Source organism: Gallus gallus, chromosome 3, assembly GCF_016699485.2.
Source record: "Gallus gallus isolate bGalGal1 chromosome 3, bGalGal1.mat.broiler.GRCg7b, whole genome shotgun sequence".
In the NCBI taxonomy this organism is placed as follows: Eukaryota; Metazoa; Chordata; class Aves; order Galliformes; family Phasianidae; genus Gallus; species Gallus gallus.
Window position 1 is genome coordinate 105,640,720 of NC_052534.1, and position 22,364 is coordinate 105,663,083.

Sequence of the window (22,364 nt, forward strand, 5' to 3'; positions counted from 1 at the left end):
TATTTCCTTACTGAAAATCGGAAGTTAGGACATTAAAGGAGCTGGTGAAACCAAGAGGATTGAGGGCTTCTGAGACTTATAGAGATGTGCTGATAGTGGGTTTGCATTGTTGCTGAGTGGTGGTAGAGTTAGATGGCCACCAGTAAGATGAGAAATACACAACAGTGTCAACATGCCAACTAAAAGCTAAAGCCAAACTAGAATGAAGAATTGTGAAGAACTTGATTACATTTGAGCTGCACTGAGATGTAAAATGGTGGAGGAAATTGAAAGTGGTAAGTATGTATTGGGTAGAATAGTACTCATCGCATTAGTGGTGGTGATCAGCTTGTTTTCTTGACTTACAATGATTTGTGTATTAAAATATGAGCTGAAAGCCTGACAAAACAGTAAGATAGCAAAAAGGAAAATCAGACACCTAGAATAATTAAGAAAATAAGACTAGCCATTATGGTGGTGGTCTGTAATATTGTCATTCGCTGATAGCTGGAGTGTGGTGTGAAGTTCTGGGCTGTCCCAAAGAACGTATTGGAGCTGAGTAAGGTCACAGAAGAACAGGAATAATGATCCCAGGTTCATGGAAGTTTTCCCCTATGAAGAACTATGGTTGGATTATGGGGGGTGCGTTAGCCTAATTTTTAACAGCTACCATCATCTGTGGCACGCAGAGGTTTATATGGATGGAGTGTACACTGTCTCATCTAGCACAGGAAATAGGCCCTAGCAAATGAAGTTGGTAGAAGCTAAGCCAAAGCACATTCTTCAAATAGTTGCAGAAGAGCTGTGAAATTCTTAGAGAATACTTTGGATGTGAACAATTGGAGGAGACTTGACTGGAACTTGGAAGAGAACACCAAGGATGGTGAGTAGATAGAAAGAAAAAAGGGGAAATAAAAAGCCAAGAAAATTGATGGAGACTGAGAGCACAGGGCATTTAGGGAACGTGAGGAGTGTCCATTTTGCTGAGTGCTTTGTATCCTGGTGACCTAGTGCTTAGGGCAAGTCCCTAAAGGATGGAAGGCTGACGTATTGCCTGTGGTGTGTCCCTGGTGCTTCCCCAGCATGCAGTTCCTGAATTACAGACAGTAGAGGGTACCTCTCTGCCTGGTCCCTTCTAGAATAGTTTTATGGAGCTGCTGACAACACATTTCTCTACACTGCTGTATGAATACAGTACTGATGACCTTCCCTTTAATGAAAACAAGCTCCAGAAGTTCCCTAGCCACAATTTAGGGAAGCACTTTTTCTCTGAACAGTTCTAAATGATTTTCCTTTTAGTTTCATTGAACATCATTTTGTTGGAGTACTGAGCAATGTTGTTCTGCAGTTAAACCCTCTGCTGCACTTGTGATTTCTGGAGACACTCAGGCTTTTCTTCTCCAATTTGGAGTCTTCCAGCTGTGTGGGCTGGCTTCTTGCAATTCCACTGCTTCAGCCCTGTAATCACATTAGTTACCATTCTCTGGTCCTTTCTCTGCTTTGGTCCTAGCTGAGGTGCAGAGATGAGAATGGCACACCACTCCAGTCGTGAGCATGCTGAGCATTCTTGTAGAAATAATGAAATGCCTTTTGCTGCAAAAAATGGCCAACGTTGCGGTGGCTCTTCTGGCTTTTGCTTCACGTTAAACCAGTGATCTCAGAGAACTGTCAAAATATCACTTTTGCTTTCCCTAATAGTCTCTTTATAGCCAGTGCTGAAAGCAGAACGGTAGATTATAGGGGCCCGCAGGCTGAGCCAGAATTGCTGTTGTAATTGCTCTTATCTTCATAAAATAGCTTTCTGCTGAGGAGAAAGAAACAGTTGAGAAGTGAACGTTACTTCTCTGCAATCTGTGACACAAAGCTCAACTTAATAGCATAAATTAGCTGGTGTGAAACACTGTGTTGCAGCAATTCAGATACTAGCTCAATGCCACAGCCATTCTTAAACTTAGCATGGGAGCGTTTGGTATTGTGGCTGTATGTATAGCACTCCATTTTGCCAGTGCAATTAGAGTGTAGGCCAGTGGCTTCTGCCTGGGGATGGGCTGTGGGCTACCTCTGAGTGGTTCATGAAAATGAGGTGGTGTGTGCTGGGATGCCATACTGGCTAGACCAGCAGATGAATTAGAGGATAAACTGGAGGATCTGTTCAAACCTCACTGATACTTCTTTAAAAACACAAAAATCAGTAAGTTTCCTTTTGTCTTGATGCTAATGTGATTCCTTAATTATAATAAAGATTAGTAAGTCACTCCACTGGTGCTGTCTTGTTATATTGCAGCAATGTTACAGGGGGTGGAGAGGAGATGAGGGCTGTGTGGTGCCGGGAGCTGTCCTGCCCAACAGTACTGCACGGCAGAGCTCCATGCAGGCCTTCCTCTGTCTGCTCTGTGCTGCCATGTAACGTGTATAGGAAAGTATTCTGACAGTGTTGTGTAATCTGTAAGCAGGTGGATTTCTTACAGTAGCTATCCAGCACAGTCTGACTCTGCTGTGCTGCTGAATCTCGCTTCTCTATAGGGTCATGATGACAGCACAGCATAGCAATGGTGTTGCACTGCCCTGCTGCCACTTTTCTGTTGCGTTACACAGATCGTGTGCTAAGTGAGGCAGTGGAGAAGTTAAATATTCCTCTGAGGAGTATGACCTCGCTTACCCATCCTTTGGATTATTATTGCTACAATGTGAAGGATTATCTTCCATCCCTTTTTCACTTAATATTCTTTTGGTCTTGAAGAATTTGCTTATGTGTAAGAATAGTAAGCTGTATTTTTTTTAGCTGCCTTAACACAATTTTTTGGAAGGCATTTCTTTAATGGGGAGCATGTAACTGTTGGTAATTTGGAAGCTGGGAGTATTTGTTAGCAGTGAAAAGAAGCAATTTAATGTGATGATTGCCAGCCACTTTGCAGTTAAATTCACCACTAGTGCTTCCTTCTCCTTAGTCTGATTTCACTGGGACCTCACAGATACTCCTGGGGATCTAAGAGGCTTTAAAGGACAGGAAGCAGATAGAGATGAGGCCTAAATGGGCCCCTGTGGGTGCGTGCAGAAGCTTTGTCTTCTGGGATTATACTGGAGGTGGAATGCTCCAGAAGTGCAATAATGCAGTCACCATCTGGGCAGAGGAGATAACATGCTGTTACTTTGTGTTGTCTCACAACTTCCATTCCCATTTTGCATATCAAAAAAAAAACAGCAGTAGGATAGCTTAGGGATGCACTATGGCCAGGCTTACTGGCATGTGGGTGAGAGATGCAAGGGGGAAATGGAGAAATAGTAGTACTCCGCTGCTGATTCACTTTCATGCAATGCGAGAGAGGTAGTCAGAAGGCAAAACAGTAACTCTGAACAGAGAGGCTGCCACAAGATTTGCATGCCCTTGCTGGCTGCATTTCTGTTTGTATAACAAAGGGGTTTTTGAGACAGTATTGTTTTCTGTTTAGGTTTTTTCTTTGTGTCTTTTCACCATGATGACCTTTGGAGTCCTAGAAATCATGTTGTGTTTTTTTTTTTCACTTAAAAATGACCAAAAAAAAAAAAAAAAATAGATCCTGAGAATACCTAAAATGGCAGGAGCAGAAGTGGCTATCTTTTTGTTCTTGTCCCGTTCAGCACCTGGGATAGGAGGGAGCATTTTTCCAGTATGTCAAATTCTCACTGATTCATTATAGTTGTATTTCTATCAGGCATACATTACTAATTTAGGCAGTTGGAATTTGGTCTCAACAAGGACTGTTGTCTCTGTGTTTGATTTTCATAAGAGCCGTGGAGAAGCATGCAGAATTCACGGACCTTTATGTATGTGCTTGATGGCTGCCTGCTCTGAAGCTGGGAGTTAGTGCTGCCCTGTTTCACTCCGAAGCACCAGAATTTTATTTCCCACTAAGCAGCGAGAATGGGCAGAATACTGGGGCCCCCCAGTACAAGCAGGACATGGAGCTCTTGGAGCGGGTCCAGAGGAGGGTGACTCAGATGATCAGAGGGCTGGAGCACCTCTCCTATGAGGAAAGGTTGAGAGAACTGGGCTTGTTTAGCTTGAAGAAGAGAAGGCTCCAGGGAGACCTCACTGTGGCCTTGCAGTACTTGAAGGGAGCATATAAACAGGAGGGGAATGGCTGTTTACGTGGGTGGATAGTGATAGGACAAGGGGGAATGGTTTTAAACTGAGACAGGGGAGATTTAGGTTGGATATGAGGAGGAAGTTTTTCCCCCAGAGGGTGGTGACGCACTGAACAGGTTGCCCAAGGAGCTGTGGATGCCCCATCCCTGGAGGCATTCAAGGCCAGGCTGGATGTGGCTCTGGGCAGCCTGGTCTGCTGGTTGGCGACCCTGCACATAGCAGGGGGTTGAAACTGGATGGTCATTGTGGTCCTTTTCAACCCAGGTCATTCTATGAATATAGGATGGAAGATCCTTTACTTCTTCGCCCCTGAACTCCATCTTTATCCCTTATATTCTTTTACCTTGCCAATACACTATCCCCTCCTAAATCTCAGCGGTTTTCCTTGGCTTTCTGTAGTCTTCGGTTCTGCAGTCTAAACATGCAGATGTGTAAGAATGCAAAGCTAATGGAAAAGTAGATTTTAATTAGCTACTGTTGTGTAAGCATCCTAATCTTAGACTTTAATTTGCAGTAAGGATTAATCTTCTCTTTAGCGTATAAGATTATGATGCCTACAGAACAATGGAGTTGTGCATGATCGTAAGAAAGCAAGCTGTGCAGCAGCTCATTAAACCCGACTCTTTCATTAACTGTAGATTTTCCTATTCCAGATTTTTACCTTAGAAATAGCCATGTAATTTTAGATTACTTTATTGTTAAACAAGAATGTTGATCTGAAAGCTTGAATCTCAAAGTTGACCTTGCAGAGTGCGAGCAGAGCTATAGTGTCTGTAACAGTGCACTGCTTAGAGATTGTTGCTTTGGGGAAATCTGAAGCTTATCTGTTTGAAACCCACCTGTTTATGGTTTTGCTCTGCCTGGAAAGGGTGTGACTGTTGTGCAGGGGTGGAAGAAATCCCGAGTAGGCAAAACCAGTTCAAGAAAGTAGAGTTGAGCACTGCCAAGGGGGTCTGTACAAACATTAGTCTGCTCTGACCTTTTGTTCACAATAGGAGGCTTCTGAGGATGGCGTTTCTTGCAGGTCTCATATTAGGACTGTGGATCCTATCATTTTCACACTCAGATCCAGTGAACATCAAGATGGATGTTGAGTATTCAGTGAAGATAGAAGTCTTCAAAATTTCCAGACAGGAAGAAAAGCTGTATGGGAGATAAACACCAGCTGAGTAAAGTAGATTTCATTATTGAGACAAGAGATGACTTTCAGGGTGTTGCTGCATGCAGTGTTACATGTTTGGGACCATGCTGCAGTTCTGACAGCTATTAAGTACAGCCTTAAAGAGGACAGTCAGTTCAGAGGGGTCTGGATCTACGTTGGCAAAGTGAATGGATCAGGAGCCTTTTGGGTCTCCTGGTAGACCTGGGTCACACTTGAGCATGTGGTCCATCCTAGGATAACAAAATGATGCTTGTTCAGCGTGAGCAATCCCAATGGTAAGTCTCTGATTTTTTCCTCCAGGGGCCTCACTGCGCTTGAAGAAACCTGATGGAGGTATTGCAGTGCTGTGTTTTACAGAGCAGCACGAAAGAACAGAGTACCAAAGAGTACTTCCTTTAGTACAAGGGTTAAAGCTTCTGCAGTGTAGATCACTGGTGCTCGCACAGCAGAGCTAGGCAGCAGGTGTTAGCAACCCTTACTTTCCTTTGCCTGGCTAACAGGCTTTCTCCAGAGAATAATTTCAGAAATGAAGTTTTCTACTCTTTCATGTTTGTTAATGAGAACAAAATGCTGCATTATTATTTTCAAAATGTGGACTAATAGTGAGAAAAATAAGAGCAGAGTTTTTGTTATTTTGTTCCATTGATCAAGTACTGCTTGTGTGTGGAAGATGAGCTCTCACTGTATTATTTTCTTAAAGGAAAGATGAACTTTGAACAACGATCCAAGCAGAAATATGGAAACAAAGTTTAGCCTTAATAGTTTAGTACAAGCGTATTGTAAAAAAGCATTAGTTTTATGTAATGATCCAGTTTAAATTGAATGATCTACATCTTAATCAACATCTATTCACAGTGGGCTTGTTTTCAGGGTCGTGAAGGCAGATGGCTCTACGTCGTGGCTAATAATTCTGTAGCATCTGGTGGAGGCTTAAAGAGGAATTATCAGGAAGGGCAGAACACATGTTTTTTTTTTTTTGAATAGTTAAATAACAGTGTATTTTGTCATTAGTTGTAGCTTTATATCTACAAGTACAAACTCAAACAAAAGAGTGCTGTGCCAGAACATAAAGGGAATATTGGTCTTTTCATTCGTTGCCTCCCTACCACAAGTGTAGTTGTTCATTTTTCTCTACCTCAATCATAATCTACCAGCTGATCCCATGGCACTTGCCTTTAATGGAACAAAACCCATGTTTATATTGTAGGCTGTAATGGTACAGGTTAGTATTTGTTAGTCACAAGACTTAGCCTTATGTCTAGTAGTACGTGCAACTCTGACAAGGAGGTAGGTGTGCTGTATTAGCACTGCATTAGCCCTGCTTTAGCTGCCTCACGTTCTGCATGCGTTGGACTCCATCCCTCATGGGGCAGAGATCTAAGAGTACCCCCTCTAGAACTGAACCATCGCTTCTGCCTGAGTTCACGGGAGCTCTTTCTGTTCCCCTTTTACAGTCCGCTTGACACTGAGATTCTTCAGCTGTCTCAAGTCTACCTTAGCAGACATACTGTGTTGAAAGCTCTTAAGTTTTCTGTCCTTTTGACTTACCATTCTTCCAGAATGGGCTGCCCAGAGAGATTGTAGATGCCCCGTCCCTGGAGGTGTTCAAGGCCAGGTTGGATGGGGCCCTGGGCAACCTGGTCTAGTAAATGGGGAGGCTGGTGGCTCTGCCTGGCAGGGGGGGTTGGAGATTCATGATCCTTGAGGTCCCTTCCAACCCAGGCCATTCTGTGATTCTGTGTAATGTGTTTTTCCTGCAAGATAGTGATAAAAGTAATTGTGGACTTCTGAAAAGGTTTGTGGTTTGGTGATGGTGTACTTCTCATTTTGCTGGTCACTTGGAAGTCGTGCTTTTTTTTTCTTTATCTTATGGTGATTATTCCAACTATAGGATATCTGGATTCAAGAGGAAAGCCCCAGCAGACCAATAAGGGAATAAGTGTAAAATAACTTAAATGCCAAAGAGGAGTTGTCATAAACTGTACAATATTGTCTTGCTGGTATGGCTGCACTTTCCTGCTTTGTGTTGGGAGAAATGTGTGGTAATTTTAGAGAATTTTCGGGTGGCTTTCCTGGATTTGTATCATGTTTGTGTGAATGTTTGGCTCTGGGCAGCCTGGTCTGGTGGTTGGCGACACTGCACACAGCAGGGGGTTGAAAGCAGATGATCCTTCTGGTCCTTTTCAACCCAGACCATTCTGTGATTCTATGAAGGGTCTGTGACTTTTGGAAAGAAACTGCTGTGATGTGGCACAAACTGGAGGAGATGAGTGTTCCTGGGCTACAAACCGTCTTCAGTGATAGAGGAAAGCAGTGCTCCTGAATTGAGGATTCTTCAATCTACCAACATTGTAGACCTGCAACACAGTAACGGCTTAGTACAATTTGCTTGGAAAGAATGTATTTGTTGAAGGAAACAGTCTAGGAAAAATGAAGTTTGAGGAGGTGGATACATGTGAGAACCATGCGGTCGTGGCCATGGGTCAGAGCGCAGTTCCAGCACCATCAGCTCAGGGGTTTTTGTGCAGCACTCGCCTTCGTTGGCTATTTCCTTTCAAGCAAACCACCTGCTGCTGCAGCGTCCCGGCTTCTTGTACTGAAGGTGCTAGGAACAATTAGACCGCATTTGTCCTTTCTGCATCACTTGCGACCTTTAGAGACCCGCTCCATCCGCATCCTCCCGTTGTCTCTTCCATCAGGTAGGACACAGGGATGCCGTGGCTGCCTTTGGCATCGCTCTGTGTGCCATGGCTGCCTTGGTACCGCTGCGTGTGCCGTCCCAGCCCGCTCCCCACGCCGTGCCCCCGGCCCCGCGGTGACAAAGGCTGGCATCTGCCGCCCTCCGCCTCCCCCTCCGCTCTCCTGCTCTCGCCTGTCGGCGGCCGGGTTCCCATGGCAACGGGAAAGGAAATTTGAAAAGAGGAGTGGGGAGAATGGAAGCACAAAGGCTTGGCTCATTTGAATCTGAACGAGGGAGGAAGGCTCCTTCCAGTCCATCTTTGTGCGCTGGAGAAGCCTGAAATTTAGCTTTTAGAAGTTGCTTTCAATTTGTAAACTTGTTTACATTCCCTGTTTCTTGATTTGATAGAACAAAAGTTGTCCTGTTTGTAGTACTGAGCAACGAGAAGCATCTTTTTTATAGTTGGTGAGAGAATGTGGATCAACCATTCATTTAGCTTCATTTTGCTTCATTTCCCCCCTGCGTGAACCATCGTTCATGTTGTAATGTGTTTTTTCCTGAAGGCTTAAGCGTATTAAATTTTCTTAACACCTAAAGAATTGACGGTATTGTCAATTATCTGACCTTAGTGGCCTTCCAGTACTTGAAGGGAGCATATAAACAGGAGGGGGAACGACTGTTTACAAGGCTGGATAGTGATAGAACAAGGGGGAATGGTTTGAAACTGAGACAGGGGAGGGTTAGGTTGGATATTAGGAGGAAGTTTTTCACCCAGAGGGTGGTGACGCACTGAACAGGTTGCCCAAGGAGGCTGTGGATGCCCCATCCCTGGAGGCATTCAAGGCCAGGCTGGATGTGGCTCTGGGCAGCCTGGTCTGCTGGTTGGCGACCCTGCACATAGCAAGGGGTTGGAACCAGATGGTCATTGTGGTCCTTTTCAACCCAGGCCGTTCTATGATTCCATGATCTGGTGTCTAGCAGTAGCTGCTGCTTTTGGTGAAGGAGTGACAGAATACATATGGCTCAGAATCAGTAGACCCACTCATCATTTCCGTGCTGATGAACATTCCTTGTGCCTTCTTCCTGTGCTGTTTTAACCCTGTCCTCTGGATCTGTGCAGGTGCATCGTGGAGATGAGAGTGCAGAGAACAATATGTTAACAGACTTGGATCTTTGATTTGAGTTTTAGTGCTTGCTGCCAATTAAGGATGAAGATATTCGAAAAGAAACAAGCATGTATCCCGTGATAGTTAAGTGCCTTTATGACACTTTATCTGCATACTTAACAAATGTATTACATATTTAAATTTGTTCAAGAACAGTGACATTCCTTTGTCTTCAGACCTTCACTCTTGCTTTTCACATGACAAAGTCTGCCTGCTTCTTACAGAAAAATAGCTTTTAACCTCTTGTAGGGGATGCATCACTTAAGTGGTCTGAGTTGAAGTTTTTCTTCTTCTACAGAATCTAGCAGCTAAAATGCTGAAATGCCTTCAGACTCTGAAGAATGCACAGCTATTTTCCTTATCCTTCCTTTTGAAATCACAGGCAAATTATTCTTGTTGCTTTGATTTACCTTAATTAAGTGGCATCGCGGAAAGGCAACTCAATTCTTTAGATCCATCCGTTACTTTCTCTGACACAATGGAAGGCTGTTGCTTTTGTCTAGAGAGAGGAAGCTTCCAGGCTTTCAAAATTTGGGCTTTGGTTCCCCTCCCACTTGGGACTGGTTGTTGTTAGTAGCCAGGGTCACGGAGGGGACTTGGGAAAGGGGAACTGAATGGAAGGCAGGGCTAGAAGAGATCCACAGCTGGCTGTTCTCCTGCAGGGACGGCTGATTGCTCTGCTGTAACCTGTTGTGCCCATCAAAGAAGAGTCAGTTTTGAACTGCATGATGCCAGGCCTTGTCCTGAAGTGGGAGGCAGCAGGGGCCGAGTATGAGTGAAACCAGCATAGAGCTACTGGGCAGAACTCATCATAGAGCACTAACAAATGCATGTACATATGCTGCTCTCCACTCTCCCATCCCTATCCTGCTTCTTTTGAGGTTGAAGAGACAAGAGGATCTGTGAAGCCTGCTCTGCCCTATGAACTCCCCGTGGCTCTGCGGAGCAGAAATGCCTTCTGACAGCTCCGAGTCCTGCCAGGTGAGCCCTGCTGTGGCTAACTGAATGGGGCTTCCCTGCCTCATAACCCCACACCTGGCCTTCACTCAAGTGATTTTTTTTCATCCTTTTACATACATTTATTTATAAAAGGGATTTTTGTAGTGTTAGGCAATGATTCAAGCAGGCAAACAGTGGGAAAACACTTACCCCCTCTTGTCTCATGCATCAGCCTCAATTGCTCACATCTCTAAGCAATTTAATGCAGTCTTTCCTATTCATCTGACCTTCTCTCTTATGGTTTGATCCCACTTACTCCATTCTGCACATTCCTTAGTTGCAAACATCCCTGCAGTGTGTTCCGTGCAGAACCTGACACATGGAATACATTTCCAGCGTATGTGTGTGTAATCTACTGTTGGAGAGACGCCTTTTGAAGATGCACTTCTCTAGCAGCACTGACAGACACTTGCTGATATTTGCCTTTCTTCATTCTATTTCTTTAGCTGACAAAGAGTTTGGGTCTAACCCCCTGTGTCAGGGGCTCATGTGGAGCCACTGAATCTTTTTCTCTTCCCTTGTTTCCTTCCAGTTGTGTCCCCTCTCTCCTCCCACTGTCTCTTGTTAATCCCGTTATTGTGCTGTGACTTGCCCTACTTGTCTGTAGTATTTCAAAGACATGCACTATGGGAGCAATGTATCCCAAAAGTACGTCAGTGGTACAGAGAACCGGGCACAAACTTCTGTCCTTGGTATGAAGAAACATCTGAGCCTTTGAGGGCAAAATATTGTTTAATCTGTTTGAAAAGAAGCAAACATGCTTTTAGGATGCCGCCGAAACAAATAAGCGGAGGCACTGTGGGAATTCCTGTCAAATATTTATCTTGTGAATTATTAACTGCAGGGAAGAAAAATCAACTTCAGAAGCTTGGTTTGATTCTTAATTTGAGAGTTCTGTTGAGTCTTTCGGAGTTGGTCGTTCGGTTGCTTTTTGTAACAGCTTTTTGTCCAGTGGAAGCTTGTGTGAGTGCAATTAGTGTTTTTAATTCTCCTTCCCTGTCCTCCCCTGTAGAGTTCATTTGTGACCTCATTAACACAGCACTGAATAGGAGGGACTGTATCCCCCACAGAATCTTAAATTTTAATTTGCAGCTGCTGTGCTCTGCCATGTTTTTTAAAAAGTAGTTAATTATTAAAATTAAATTCAGCAACTAATTATCTTAAAGCTTCTATTTTGATCAGAAATCGGTTTTAATTTACTATCTTGGAGTAAACTGTGAGTTCCTCGGTCTTTCTCTTCTATCTCACAGCATGCTGAAGCAGAAGGCCCATTTAGCAGCCCTCTTGCTGTTCTGTAGTTATGTAAAAGGTATATATTGGGCTGCACAACCTCTTTGAAAAGCTTTTTAAAAAATAATCCCAATAAATGGGTCCACTGTTTGATCAGAACTCACTGGGGGAATTATAATAATGACAAATCTCTTTTTTCAGAGACCAATAGCTTCCAAAAATGCCTCTTCGTTCCCAGTATTTGTGTCCAGCTGTAGAGATAGCACACAGGAAGGATTTCCTGCACAGTGCCAAGGTGTACAAAGTTGACCCAGCAATTCAGCTGGTGTGGTCACCTCTGATTTTGGTAATACCTTTGTAGTTGCTGACAGCACAGCCAACAGTACAGGATAATTCTACACTGAGCCTTGGTGAGGTGCATTGCTGCCTTGGTTTTGCTTTCTGTTGGTAGTGTATTTTTAAGCACGTATCCAGGTAAATGTATCAGGTTTCCTCAATAAAGCCTAGATGATATCATCTGCCAATGTCTCCCCAGTGAATGCATGTCATCACTACTAAGTACTACAGCTTTGTGTTTCTTTTGTTTAAAAAATGGCTAAGATAATCACAGAACCAGATAGAATCCCCTGTGAATCCTTTCAGTCAAAATACTCAGGAAGCGTAGCTGGTGTAGGAGGGAGAGGGTAACCCAACAGCTCTGCTGGAGGAACTTGGTGAGATGGAGCAGAAGCTGCTGCTCAGCTGGCGCTGGGATGCTGCAGCCTCATCTGAGTTGGATCCTATGCTAATAAATGCATGCAGGGGACAGCAGGACTGTGGAGTTTGTCCGTAAAATCCATCCTGCATTATTCATGCATGTGAAACAACCTGCTGAGTTTTACAATTATCTGCACCAAAACCAAGCTTAGTGTACTAGATTAATAGCATAACCTTTCTGGAGATTAATCGTGAAGGAAAGAAATAGTTGACAAGTAGTAGACAATGGGTTTTAAATAATGCTCTGTGAATACCCTGATTTTGAGGCCTGAAGATGCAAACCTCCCCTCCTACTGAACTGTGCGTGTGTCTGTGTATTTTTGTTGGTGCATAGAAACTACAGAGAACTTCTATCTTACTGAGACAACTGATAAGAGTGTGCATTTTGTAGATAGATTTTGTTTGCCAATCAGAGTAGTTCTCATAGTATTAAACATAGAATGGCCTGGGTTGAAAAGGACCACAATGACCATCTGGTTCCAACCCCCTGCTATGTGCAGGGTCGCCAACCAGCAGACCAGGCTGCCCAGAGCCACATCCAGCCTGGCCTTGAATGCCTCCAGGGATGGGGCATCCACAGCCTCCTTGGGCAACCTGTTCAGTGCGTCACCACCCTCTGAGTGAAAAACTTCCTCCTAATATCGAACCTAAACCTCTCCTGTCTCAGTTTAAAACCATTCCCCCTTGTCCTATCACTGTGCACCCTCATAAATCACCATTCCCCATTCTGTTTATACTCTCCCTTCAAGTATTGGAAGGCCATGATGAGGTCTCCCCGGAGCCTTCTCTTCTCCAAGCTAAATCACCCCAGTTCCCTCAACCTTTCCTCATAGGAGAGGTGCCCAACAGAGTCTCTTCTTTGTTGTGGACCTTCATGGGAGCAAAATGTGGTCATGTAACCTATCCCCAAGGAGATGCTGATGGTAACATCACTAAGTGAGGCATGAGGGATTTTGAATGGCAGTTCTTGCTTTCCCAGAACACTGTCTGAGTTCACAGCTCAAACCTTACAATTATTCATGATGAATCTGCTATTAAATTCTTACATATGAAACCAGGTGTTTGGCTTGTGAGAGAATTTTCAAAGCATCCTGGCTACCAGGGCAGCAGCAAATGGCTTCCTGAGTTCATTTGCCTGCTTTCCCTGTGGTCTTCTATCTGCAGAAGGTTGTGCTCCTGGCCTTTAACAGTGCCATTTTGCATTCTCTGCCATAGCAAGAGGTCTCTGTGTTCTGTCTCATGGAGCTAATGCTCTAAAACTCAAGAGTTTGACTTAAACATGTCCTTGTAATATATTCTGCATGTGGCTGGCTCCAGGGCAATTGAACTCTGGCAGGGGTGTTTGCTGAAACTCACTGTAAGCTTACTGAGATGTTATGCCTGCAAAAAGAACCTAAGACAAAATGAATTGACTGACCTTATAAAATTGTGTGCTGAGCCTACAGGAAGAATATTTAGATTCTGACACTTAAAGGTCACATCATTCAGGATCTCATCCTGGCTCTTTATGCTGCTGCTGGTCCAAAGCCAGCACATATAGCTTTGAGGTGAGTTTTGTGGATGGTTTAAGTCAGACTTAAACCCAGTCCAATGTGAAGCAGGCTAGTGGCAGGGGAAAGGGCAGGGGCCCATTAACGTAGGCTTACTGTGAACCTGCAGCCTGAAGTGCCTGAGGTGACAACTTTAATTTGTCCTTAGTTCACAGTCTATAGGAGACTGACAGTGACAGCTCCACAGCGCGCATTTTAAGGGAGGTGACAAGCTTGTTAATCTGTCAGGATGCACTTTGGCTTGAGTGTCAGAATGAAGAAAACATAAGTTTTCCTCCTTTCTCATCCCAGTGGTTTGTGCTGCCTTGTAATATTGAGCTCTTAGATATTCTGCTCTGTAAGGTGTGTAAGAAGCTGTTGCTGTTGGACAAGGAGTAGCCATCAAGCCTTTGTGGAGCTAAAGTAGAAGTATTCAAATACTCCTTATGTAATATTTGAGAAATCCAACTTGTCTGCTGTTATTCTGCAGGGTGGCATTATGTTGTTTATTATGTGGCAGACACTGTCATTCTGTCTGACGGAAGGAAAATCGAAAAGGCAAAGCTGCACTGCTGGGGATTTTGAAGCTTGGCTGTGTCTTAACCGCATCTTTTCTCATGTTTCTTATTTTTAGAAATTCCCTTTTTTTTAAGCTCTTGATCTGGCTGCTGACTCCATTATGTGCTCTCAAGATAGCGTCAAGTCTTCTAACAAATCTTCATACCAAATGTTTTTCCTCCTTCACTCAGCAAGATAAATTTTTGAGCACTGCACCGAGAGTGGATTTTTATACTCTTCGCTCCTGTTCTCCTCAAGGAACACAGACCTCCCTCGAGTTGGCAGGAATAGTCCTCCAGTCCCTGACATGCAGATCAGGCTGCAGTGGCAGAGCTGAGGGAGAGGAAAAGCTGTTATCACTACCGTTCCACTTCTCATAATGGGTCTCTCTCTCCTTCCCACGGTGACAGCAGCACTTGGAGCATGTTTCGGCAGTCATCAAAGCATCGATCGTGCTCAGTTCATGCTTGAAAGGCAGTCTTTTTGACCACAGGATATAGAAATGTGTTATTTAAATTGAAATTATGGTTCTGTCAAGACTTATGGCTCCTGCTGTATAGTCTCTTGCTTGTCTGGGCAAGTGTGCTTTATGGTGTCTTAACTTAATGGTGTCTAAAACACTGGCCAAAGGGCTGTATGTTTATTTCTCTGTAATACCTTGGAATTCTCCCAAGCCCATCACAGCAGGCATATGGAGAGGAAGGAGGAAGTCCAAGCAGTCTCAGCTGTCTTATAAAAACTAACACTTCTTGCGAATGGAATTTGTTACCAGGGCCACCCATCTGCATCCGTCAGTTCTTAAAATGTAAAGATCACATTGAGGAAAAGTGTAGTTTGACAGATGGATGCCATCTTTTCAGTGTCTTCCAAAGGAACTTTGGAATTTAAAATGAAGCAGAGACCTCTTTAAAGAACAAGAACAGATGGCTTTGCCTTTTAGTCATACAGACAGAGATAGATGTCATTGTCTGTCTTTTAACTACTTTTATCTTTGATCCTACTTCGTTTCTCCTGTAGTTGAGAAACTATCCCCAGCAGTCTGTGTGCAGACCAGAAGGTTTAGGGTGGGTTCCATGATTGCTGCCCTGTCATGTGGGATATTGGATTGTGTGCTTTGTAAGGGCTCACACGGAAAATGTGGGAACATTCTTTCTCCCTGCTCAGGAGGAAAACTAACCAGAAATGGCCAGAAATGTGACCCTGTTTTGCTTGTTCATGTCTGCATCTTGTTGCAAAGCTAAAAATAAAATACCTAAGTTTCTCCAGACAGGGAAGTTAACAGTGAGGTAAGCTTTTAACGTAGATTATGCTAAGGGTTCTGTCCAAAATTTATCTTGGCACTGTGTGTTAAAAGGAGGCTTTGACAAATAAATGAGTCTACTGCCCTCTGAAAGCAACCTGAAGTATCTGTGCAGTGAAACTGCACTTCATAATCCCTTTAAGGTGAGCAAATGCAAGTTGTTTCCAGAAGAAATGAATTTACTCTCCTGTACCCAGTGTGCCTTCCTGGCCTTTCCTGCACCCATCACTTGCATGGCAGCGGGGTGCTATCCAACGCAGGGCACAACTGAAGAACAAGAAGGAGCTTTTGTCACATCCCCTGTGCTTTCTGGAGAGGCAGATGCCCTCACTCACTGCTCTTTGTTTGCCACTGCTCTGTGCTGTCTGTGCGCACCTCTCATTTTTAGGAAACACCCATTAGGTTTGGTCTGAAGCCACGCTTCATTTGAAGCTGGCATCAGCAGTTTAAGCACTGCAGCCGTTGTTCAGCTCGGAGCATCAACTTAGAGCAGCTCACTGCTGATGTCAGGTTACATTTGTGTACCAGCATGACTGCAGGGTATATGCTCCAGGAAACCCAGGGAGATTCAGAGGAGCGTGCGGGTCAGAACCATCAGAGAACAAATTGCCACTGTCTCAAGAAAACCAATTCTGCCTGAAACAGTCTCAGGAGAGCATTCACAGGAACTGCTGTGCTGTCAGAGCCGTGCCAGCCGCTCAGGATGAGAAGTGTAGTTACCGAAAGCAGGAGGCAATAACGTGTTTGCTCTCTAACTAGCAGTTATCTGAAGACAGAAATCTAACTGCAGCATCTGTGATTCTCCGGGGGACGTGGCCTGGAAAGCGATGCTGCCTGGGTGCTTTGAGATGCAGTGTAAGATTTTTTTTTTTCCAGTAAATAGCAAGCTGAATTCAAACAACTGGCAACGTGGGCCAGAAGGAGCAGATGTGGGGCTGGCCTGAGACAGGATGCGCCCTGAGGCACTTGCTTCCACCAGAGGATTGCAGCAGTAATTGATAGTCAGAGCATCGCTCCTTTCCCACAAGCCTGGGGGGAGAAAACTTCCCTTCTTCCTTCTGTGAGTTTATGAGAATGCTTCCTGTTTGGTTTTCATACTGAGAGAAAGGAGCAGCCAGCCAAAAAGAATGGTGAGAGGTCACCGACATAATTTTGTTTCCATTTTACAATTGCCACTTCCCAGCAAGGCAGCTCAATGGCTGCTGCTGTGTGAAATGAAAGGTAGAATGGGTTATTATCTCTCAGTACTATGAGAAGGCTGAGACTGTACCACAGCTCTATGATGTAGTTATAGCTGCCATTGTTGCTCTTGCTCCGTAAGCACAAGTGAGAATTTGCTAAATATACATATTTTGGGGGAAAAACTGACACCCATCTTTGTGGCTCTCCTTTGTCCTTCATCTCCTCCTGTCAAACAAAAGAACAAAGGTGGGAGATGGCCATTAAAGCATTGGCAGGCTTTGTCCTTTCAACAGGTGGGAGCTGTAGGGAAGGAAGGAGCTGGGGCCACTGCAGTGGAGTTGGGATATTTCTTAAAGGAACTTTGCAAAGAGAATTCTGGGAAGGAGGGAAAGAAGAGATAGATAAGGTTGTAGTGCAAGTTGGACTGCTCTGAGGAAAGCAGTGATATGTGAATGTGGCATGTTATTCTACACACAACACCTGCATGGCATTGCACAGAAGGGATGCAAGTACTGACTCAACTTGAAAGAAGCCAAGCTGGGAATGCTGTTGTCATCGTGGGGATAGAGGGAATTTGCCTGGTCATAAAGATTTTTCTCAGAGTTAGAAGGACCACTGAGTGTGCAACTTCAACTGTACTGCTCAGTTATGGGATCTGGTATATTTTAAATGCTTAAGTGCCTTCAGGAGCAGCACAAGTGTTCATATCATCTTAAACATTACTTTCTTCACTTTCTTGGATTTCAGGCTTGGCTGAAATTTGTTCAACTGTTGCGTCTCCTCTTGTCCTTTTCTTTTTGCCTCTGTGTGTTGAGCTGTTCCACATGCATTCTTCAAAAGCTCAATGCCTTTGAACAGAGAGCCTTTTGTCAGGCACCAGAGTGGGGTAGGGCTGAATGTTACAACTTGCACTGCTTCCCTGGGCAAGATCATAAAAAAGTCTCTTAATCTTCTTGGCTTTATTTTTAACAGTGAAAAGCATAATCTGCAGTCTGGAATTGACTTTTCATCCTAGGAGCTGCAAAGACGGAGTAAGATAATTTTTGAGTTAGGCTGCTTACAGACTGAGCAGCCTACAGACACAAATGCTGCTGTTGCTGATCAAAAGCAAGAAAGTTTCTCTTGCCCTGTCTTTCAGGGAATCGTAGAATCGTAGAATGGCCTGGGTTGAAAAGGACCACAATGCTCATCTGGTTCCAACCCCCTGCTATGTGCAGGGTCGCCAACCAGCAGACCAGGCTGCCCAGAGCCACATCCAGCCTGGCCTTGAATGCCTCCAGGGATGGGGCATCCACAGCCTCCTTGGGCAACCTGTTCAGTGCGTCACCACCCTCTGGGTGAAAAACTTCCTCCTCATATCCAACCTAAATCTCCTCTGTAGCAGTTTAAAACCATTCCCCGTTGTTCTATCACTATCCACCCTTAAATGGTTTTCAAGTTTTCTGTTGTCTAGTCTTTTTATGATTGTTAAATAAATTCACTCGATGTACTTCAGAAGGGTTTTTGTTTATCTGCAGGTGCTATTTTCATAGAATCCCAGAATGATTTGTGTTGGAAGAGACCTCAAAGCCTGCCCAGTGCCATCCCCTGCCGTGGGCAGGGACACCTCCGGGCAGCTCAGGGCCTGACCCAGCCTGCTCTTGGATGACGCCATGGATGGGGCACTCACAGTTTCTCTGGGCAGCACTGCCAGGGCCTCAGTGCCCTCATCCTGAAGATTTTTTTCCCCACATCTAACCTAAATCTCCCCTCTTTTAGTTTAAAACTATTTTCCCTTGTTCTATCACCATTTGCACAAAAGGCAGGACGGTATGAGAGAGGCCTGGAACTGCTGAGAAACAGTCAGCAGTAGTGGTGCAGTCCTATTATATTATACCTATTTAAGTAGATTTCATTCATGTTGTTTGGCCTTAGTTTGTCTGTATTGTCTTTTGAGGAGCTTGCCAAGACCATACTCAAAACCAGACTTGTTCTTTGCAGCGATAAAGAACCTTAAGCACAGCTAACATACCCTCTAGGGCACAAGGAACTTTGCCAGTGGAGATTCAATTATATCAGTGTTATTTCAGATGTTCTAGTGTCTTCTATCCAACTTCCAGCTGCCATGCCTGATGGGAGCAAGTTTCTGCACAGAGCCTGAATGCTGTCTGCTGTGCCCATCAGAGCATATAAACAGCAGGGGGAACGGCTGTTTACAAGGGTGGATAGTGATAGGACAAGGGGGAATGGTTTGAAACTGAAACAGGGGAGGTTTAGGATGGATATTAGGAGGAAGTTTTTCACCCAGAGGGTGGTGACGCACTGGAACAGGTTGCCCAAGGAAGTTGTGGATGCCCCATCCCTGGAGGCATTCAAGGCCAGGCTGGATGTGGTTCTGGGCAGCCTGGTCTGCTGGTTGGCGACCCTGCACATAGCAGGGGGGTGAAACTAAATGGTTATTGTGGTCCTTTTCAACCCAGGCCATTCTATGATTCTATGGTTCTGTGATCTTTCTAAATGGTGGAACTTCATGCAAATCAACCAAAACCAAACAGGTCTTTTAATGAAGGTGGGGTAATAGGAAATGAGAAAGTTCTGAAATATCTTATTTTAGTGGAAGTTGTGTCAGAGGAGAGTATTAGAGCATTTATCAGAACTTGAAATATGAGGGTGGGTACATGCAAGGCAAGGGGCAAGGCTTTGGGGAAACAGGCATTGCTCCCAGCTTCTTTCTGTAAAGGTGTAACTTTTCTTATGAGAGGTGGCTGAGGGAGCAGCAGTTCTTCAGTCTGGAGCAGAGGAGGCTCAGGGTAAACCTCACTGCTCTCTACAATGCCCTGAAAGGAGGTTGTGGTGAGGTGGGGATCGGCCTCTGCTCCCAGGTAACAGTGATAGGATGAGAGATGATGGCCTCGTGTTGTGCCAGAGGAGGTTCAGGCTGGATATTAGGAAACATTTCTTCTTAAGAGGGGATAGGAAAGAACCGAAATTAAAGTTTTCCTTATTATTTATAGTTATTTTCATTTGTATTGTCAAAGATGAAATGTTGCATTAGTTTAGAATGCTTCCAGGAAAGTGCTGTTAAAAATGTTATGTTTCTAGCTCTTGAAGCAGCTTACCCTTCAGTTTTGGTTATAGTAAGATTTAGGTTTTTCTATATGTAGCCATTTCATTTGTGTCCTGCCAGTGCAGCACAGAGCGAAGATGAGATGTGTTGCTAATCCTGCAAGGCTGTGCAGAGGAGGCTGGGATGAATGTAATGGACTTCTTAGAAAAGTCTGTCCCGAGTTCATGTTAGTGTACCCGTTAGTATTGCCTTTGGCCAAGAACTGTCACCCTTCCCCTTCAAGTTATTGTCTGAAGTAGAAGTTAAGGAAAAGGAGTGGCTTACTAAAATGTCTCTGCTACTTCTCCAGTTTGGAGAATTAGAGAACTTCAATGTTCTTACACTGTTTTGTTGTATTCTAGTTTTTGTTTTATTTGTGTAAGTTCTAATGTGTTTTGATATTTTGTAGTTGGAGGGGACCCTTAAAGGTCATCTAGCCCAATGCCCTGCAGTGAGCAGGGACACCCACAGCTCCATCAGTGCTCACAGCCCCATCCAGCCTGACCTTGGCTGTCCGCAGGGACGGGGCATCACTGCCTCTCTGGGCAGCCTATGCCAGTGCCTCACTGCCCTTATTGTAAAAAACTTCTTCCTTAAATCCAATCTAAATCTTCCCTCTTTTAGTGAGAAACCATTTCCCTTGTCCTGTCACAACAGATCCTGCTAAAGAGTCTGTGCCCTTTCTCACTGCCTCCTTCTCCTCCGGGCTGCACAGCCCCAGCTCTCAGCCTGTCCTCATAGGAGAGGTGTTCCATCCCTGGGATCATTTTGGTTGCCCTAAAATAGGGCCACATAACAGTAAGAAGGGCCACGTGATAGTAAGAAGGTAGCACGGTTTATCAACATGCACCAATTTTCATGATTCTATAAATCCCTGCTCTATTTCTTTCCTTATATTTCAGCTTTCGAAATGCTTAATTACAGCTGCATGTTGGCTAATTGTGATAGATTTTCCCTCAGTGCTTCCAAAGAGCTATCACCGTTATCACTGTTACTTGAACCTCTTATCAGACAACAAGTAGCACAAGATACCACTTATTTTTCTGATCAGTTTTGTTCAAGCTTTCGTTTCCCATTGTTTTCTGGTTAGGTAAAGACAGGCATACTTGCTGGAGCTTCACTGTGCTTACAGCTGTATTCTTCAAGCCTGTGAGTGTATGTGACTGAGGTAGCACGCATGTTGGGATTGTTTTCTGCCTGCAGGTACACTCTGCTGATAGAACCGAGAGTCTAACAGAAGACAAGATGATGAGAAAAGAATGTAATGGAAAATGTCCTGTGCTTGCATTTTGTAGAAGCAATCAAAATGAAGAACCTAGCCCTCCAATTCAAGAAATAGATGATTTTCAGTTCATCTAATCAGTAAATCCTATTTTAAAAAATCACACTCTCTTATTTCTGTACAGTGAAGGAGTCTTGCATTATCCAATGTTTATCAGATTGGGATCTCATCAGTTGAATGTGAGTTCTTCATATTATCCTACTAAATAAGCAGCTAGCAATTCACAATATGTCTGTCATTTAAACAAGCAATGTAAAGAAGTTCGTATGATGTTTATTGGAGAATATTAGTCTAAGCTCGAATCCTCAAAGGTGTTTAGCTATCTAATTCCCATTGATTTTGATGCAGATTGCATACGTAAATGTCCCTTGTGAGTCTTTGTTGTTGTCCCCAGGCTTCTTGATTGCCTGTCTTCCTAAAAACCTAAGTGCTGTATTATGATGATCACATCTTCCGAGAGGCATTGTTCAGGAAAAGAAGGTTATGGTTATGGTTGTGAAAGCCCTGATACCTCATGAATCAAATTACAGCTTCCTGCTGACGTGTTCTACAAAACTGCTATCTGAAGCTCTTGAATTCTCCCTTTTCTTTTGTAGCCATTTCATCCGATGGTGAATTTGGAATGTTCCAGAGATTTTCGACCATTTCTATGTGCCCTCTACGCTCCCGTGTGCATGGAGTATGGCCGTGTCACTCTCCCATGCCGCAGACTCTGTCAAAGAGCATACAGTGAATGCTCCAAACTCATGGAGATGTTTGGAGTTTCTTGGCCTGAGGATATGGAGTGTACCAGGTGAGCAAACCTGTTCTTTCACAATCTTGGACTAAAATTTTAGTACCTTCTGGGATATTTTATGGTTTGAAACAGATACTGTTCTTTACTATGAGACCAGTGAGGTGCTGGAACAGCTTCCCAGAGAGGCTGTGGATGCCCCGTCCCTGGAGGTGTTCAAAGCCAGGTTGGATGGGGCCCTGGGCAGCCTGGTCTGCTATTAGATGTGGAGGTTGGTGGCCCTGCCTGTGGCGGGGGGGTTGGAGATTCCTGATTCTTGAGATCCCTTCCAACCTAGGCTGTTCTGTGATTCTGTGAGGAAACTGGATTCATATTTCTGTTATCTACCCAAGAAATTAATTGAAAATTTACATAGCCAGTTATTGTAAGCAGTGCATACATATTCTCATTCTAATGAATGAATATACCTATTTTCCTCGTTGTGTATGCGGACCTGGCTTTGTCTGCAATACCTAAGCAGAATACATAGTGCTAAGTTCTTCTGAGAGGTATGCAAAGTTATATATGCCTGGAGATGAAGGGTCAGCTTTTCTGAGG

General features: G+C 44.1%; 1 protein-coding gene across 4 annotated transcripts in view; it reads left to right on the forward strand.

The window, feature by feature from the left end:
- FZD3 (frizzled class receptor 3) overlaps positions 1-22,364 on the forward strand; it is a 51,988-nt gene that overhangs the window by 6,552 nt on the left and 23,072 nt on the right. For 3 of the 4 annotated variants that reach the window (XM_046938426.1, NM_001271940.4, NM_001271941.4), the window contains exon 3: positions 21,631-21,827. In XM_046938426.1, coding sequence (XP_046794382.1) covers positions 21,631-21,827 — 197 coding nt within the window. Of the gene's footprint in view, positions 1-9,994; positions 10,095-21,630; positions 21,828-22,364 lie in introns of all 4 variants that reach the window. The other variant, XM_040696765.2, reaches the window with a different exon arrangement.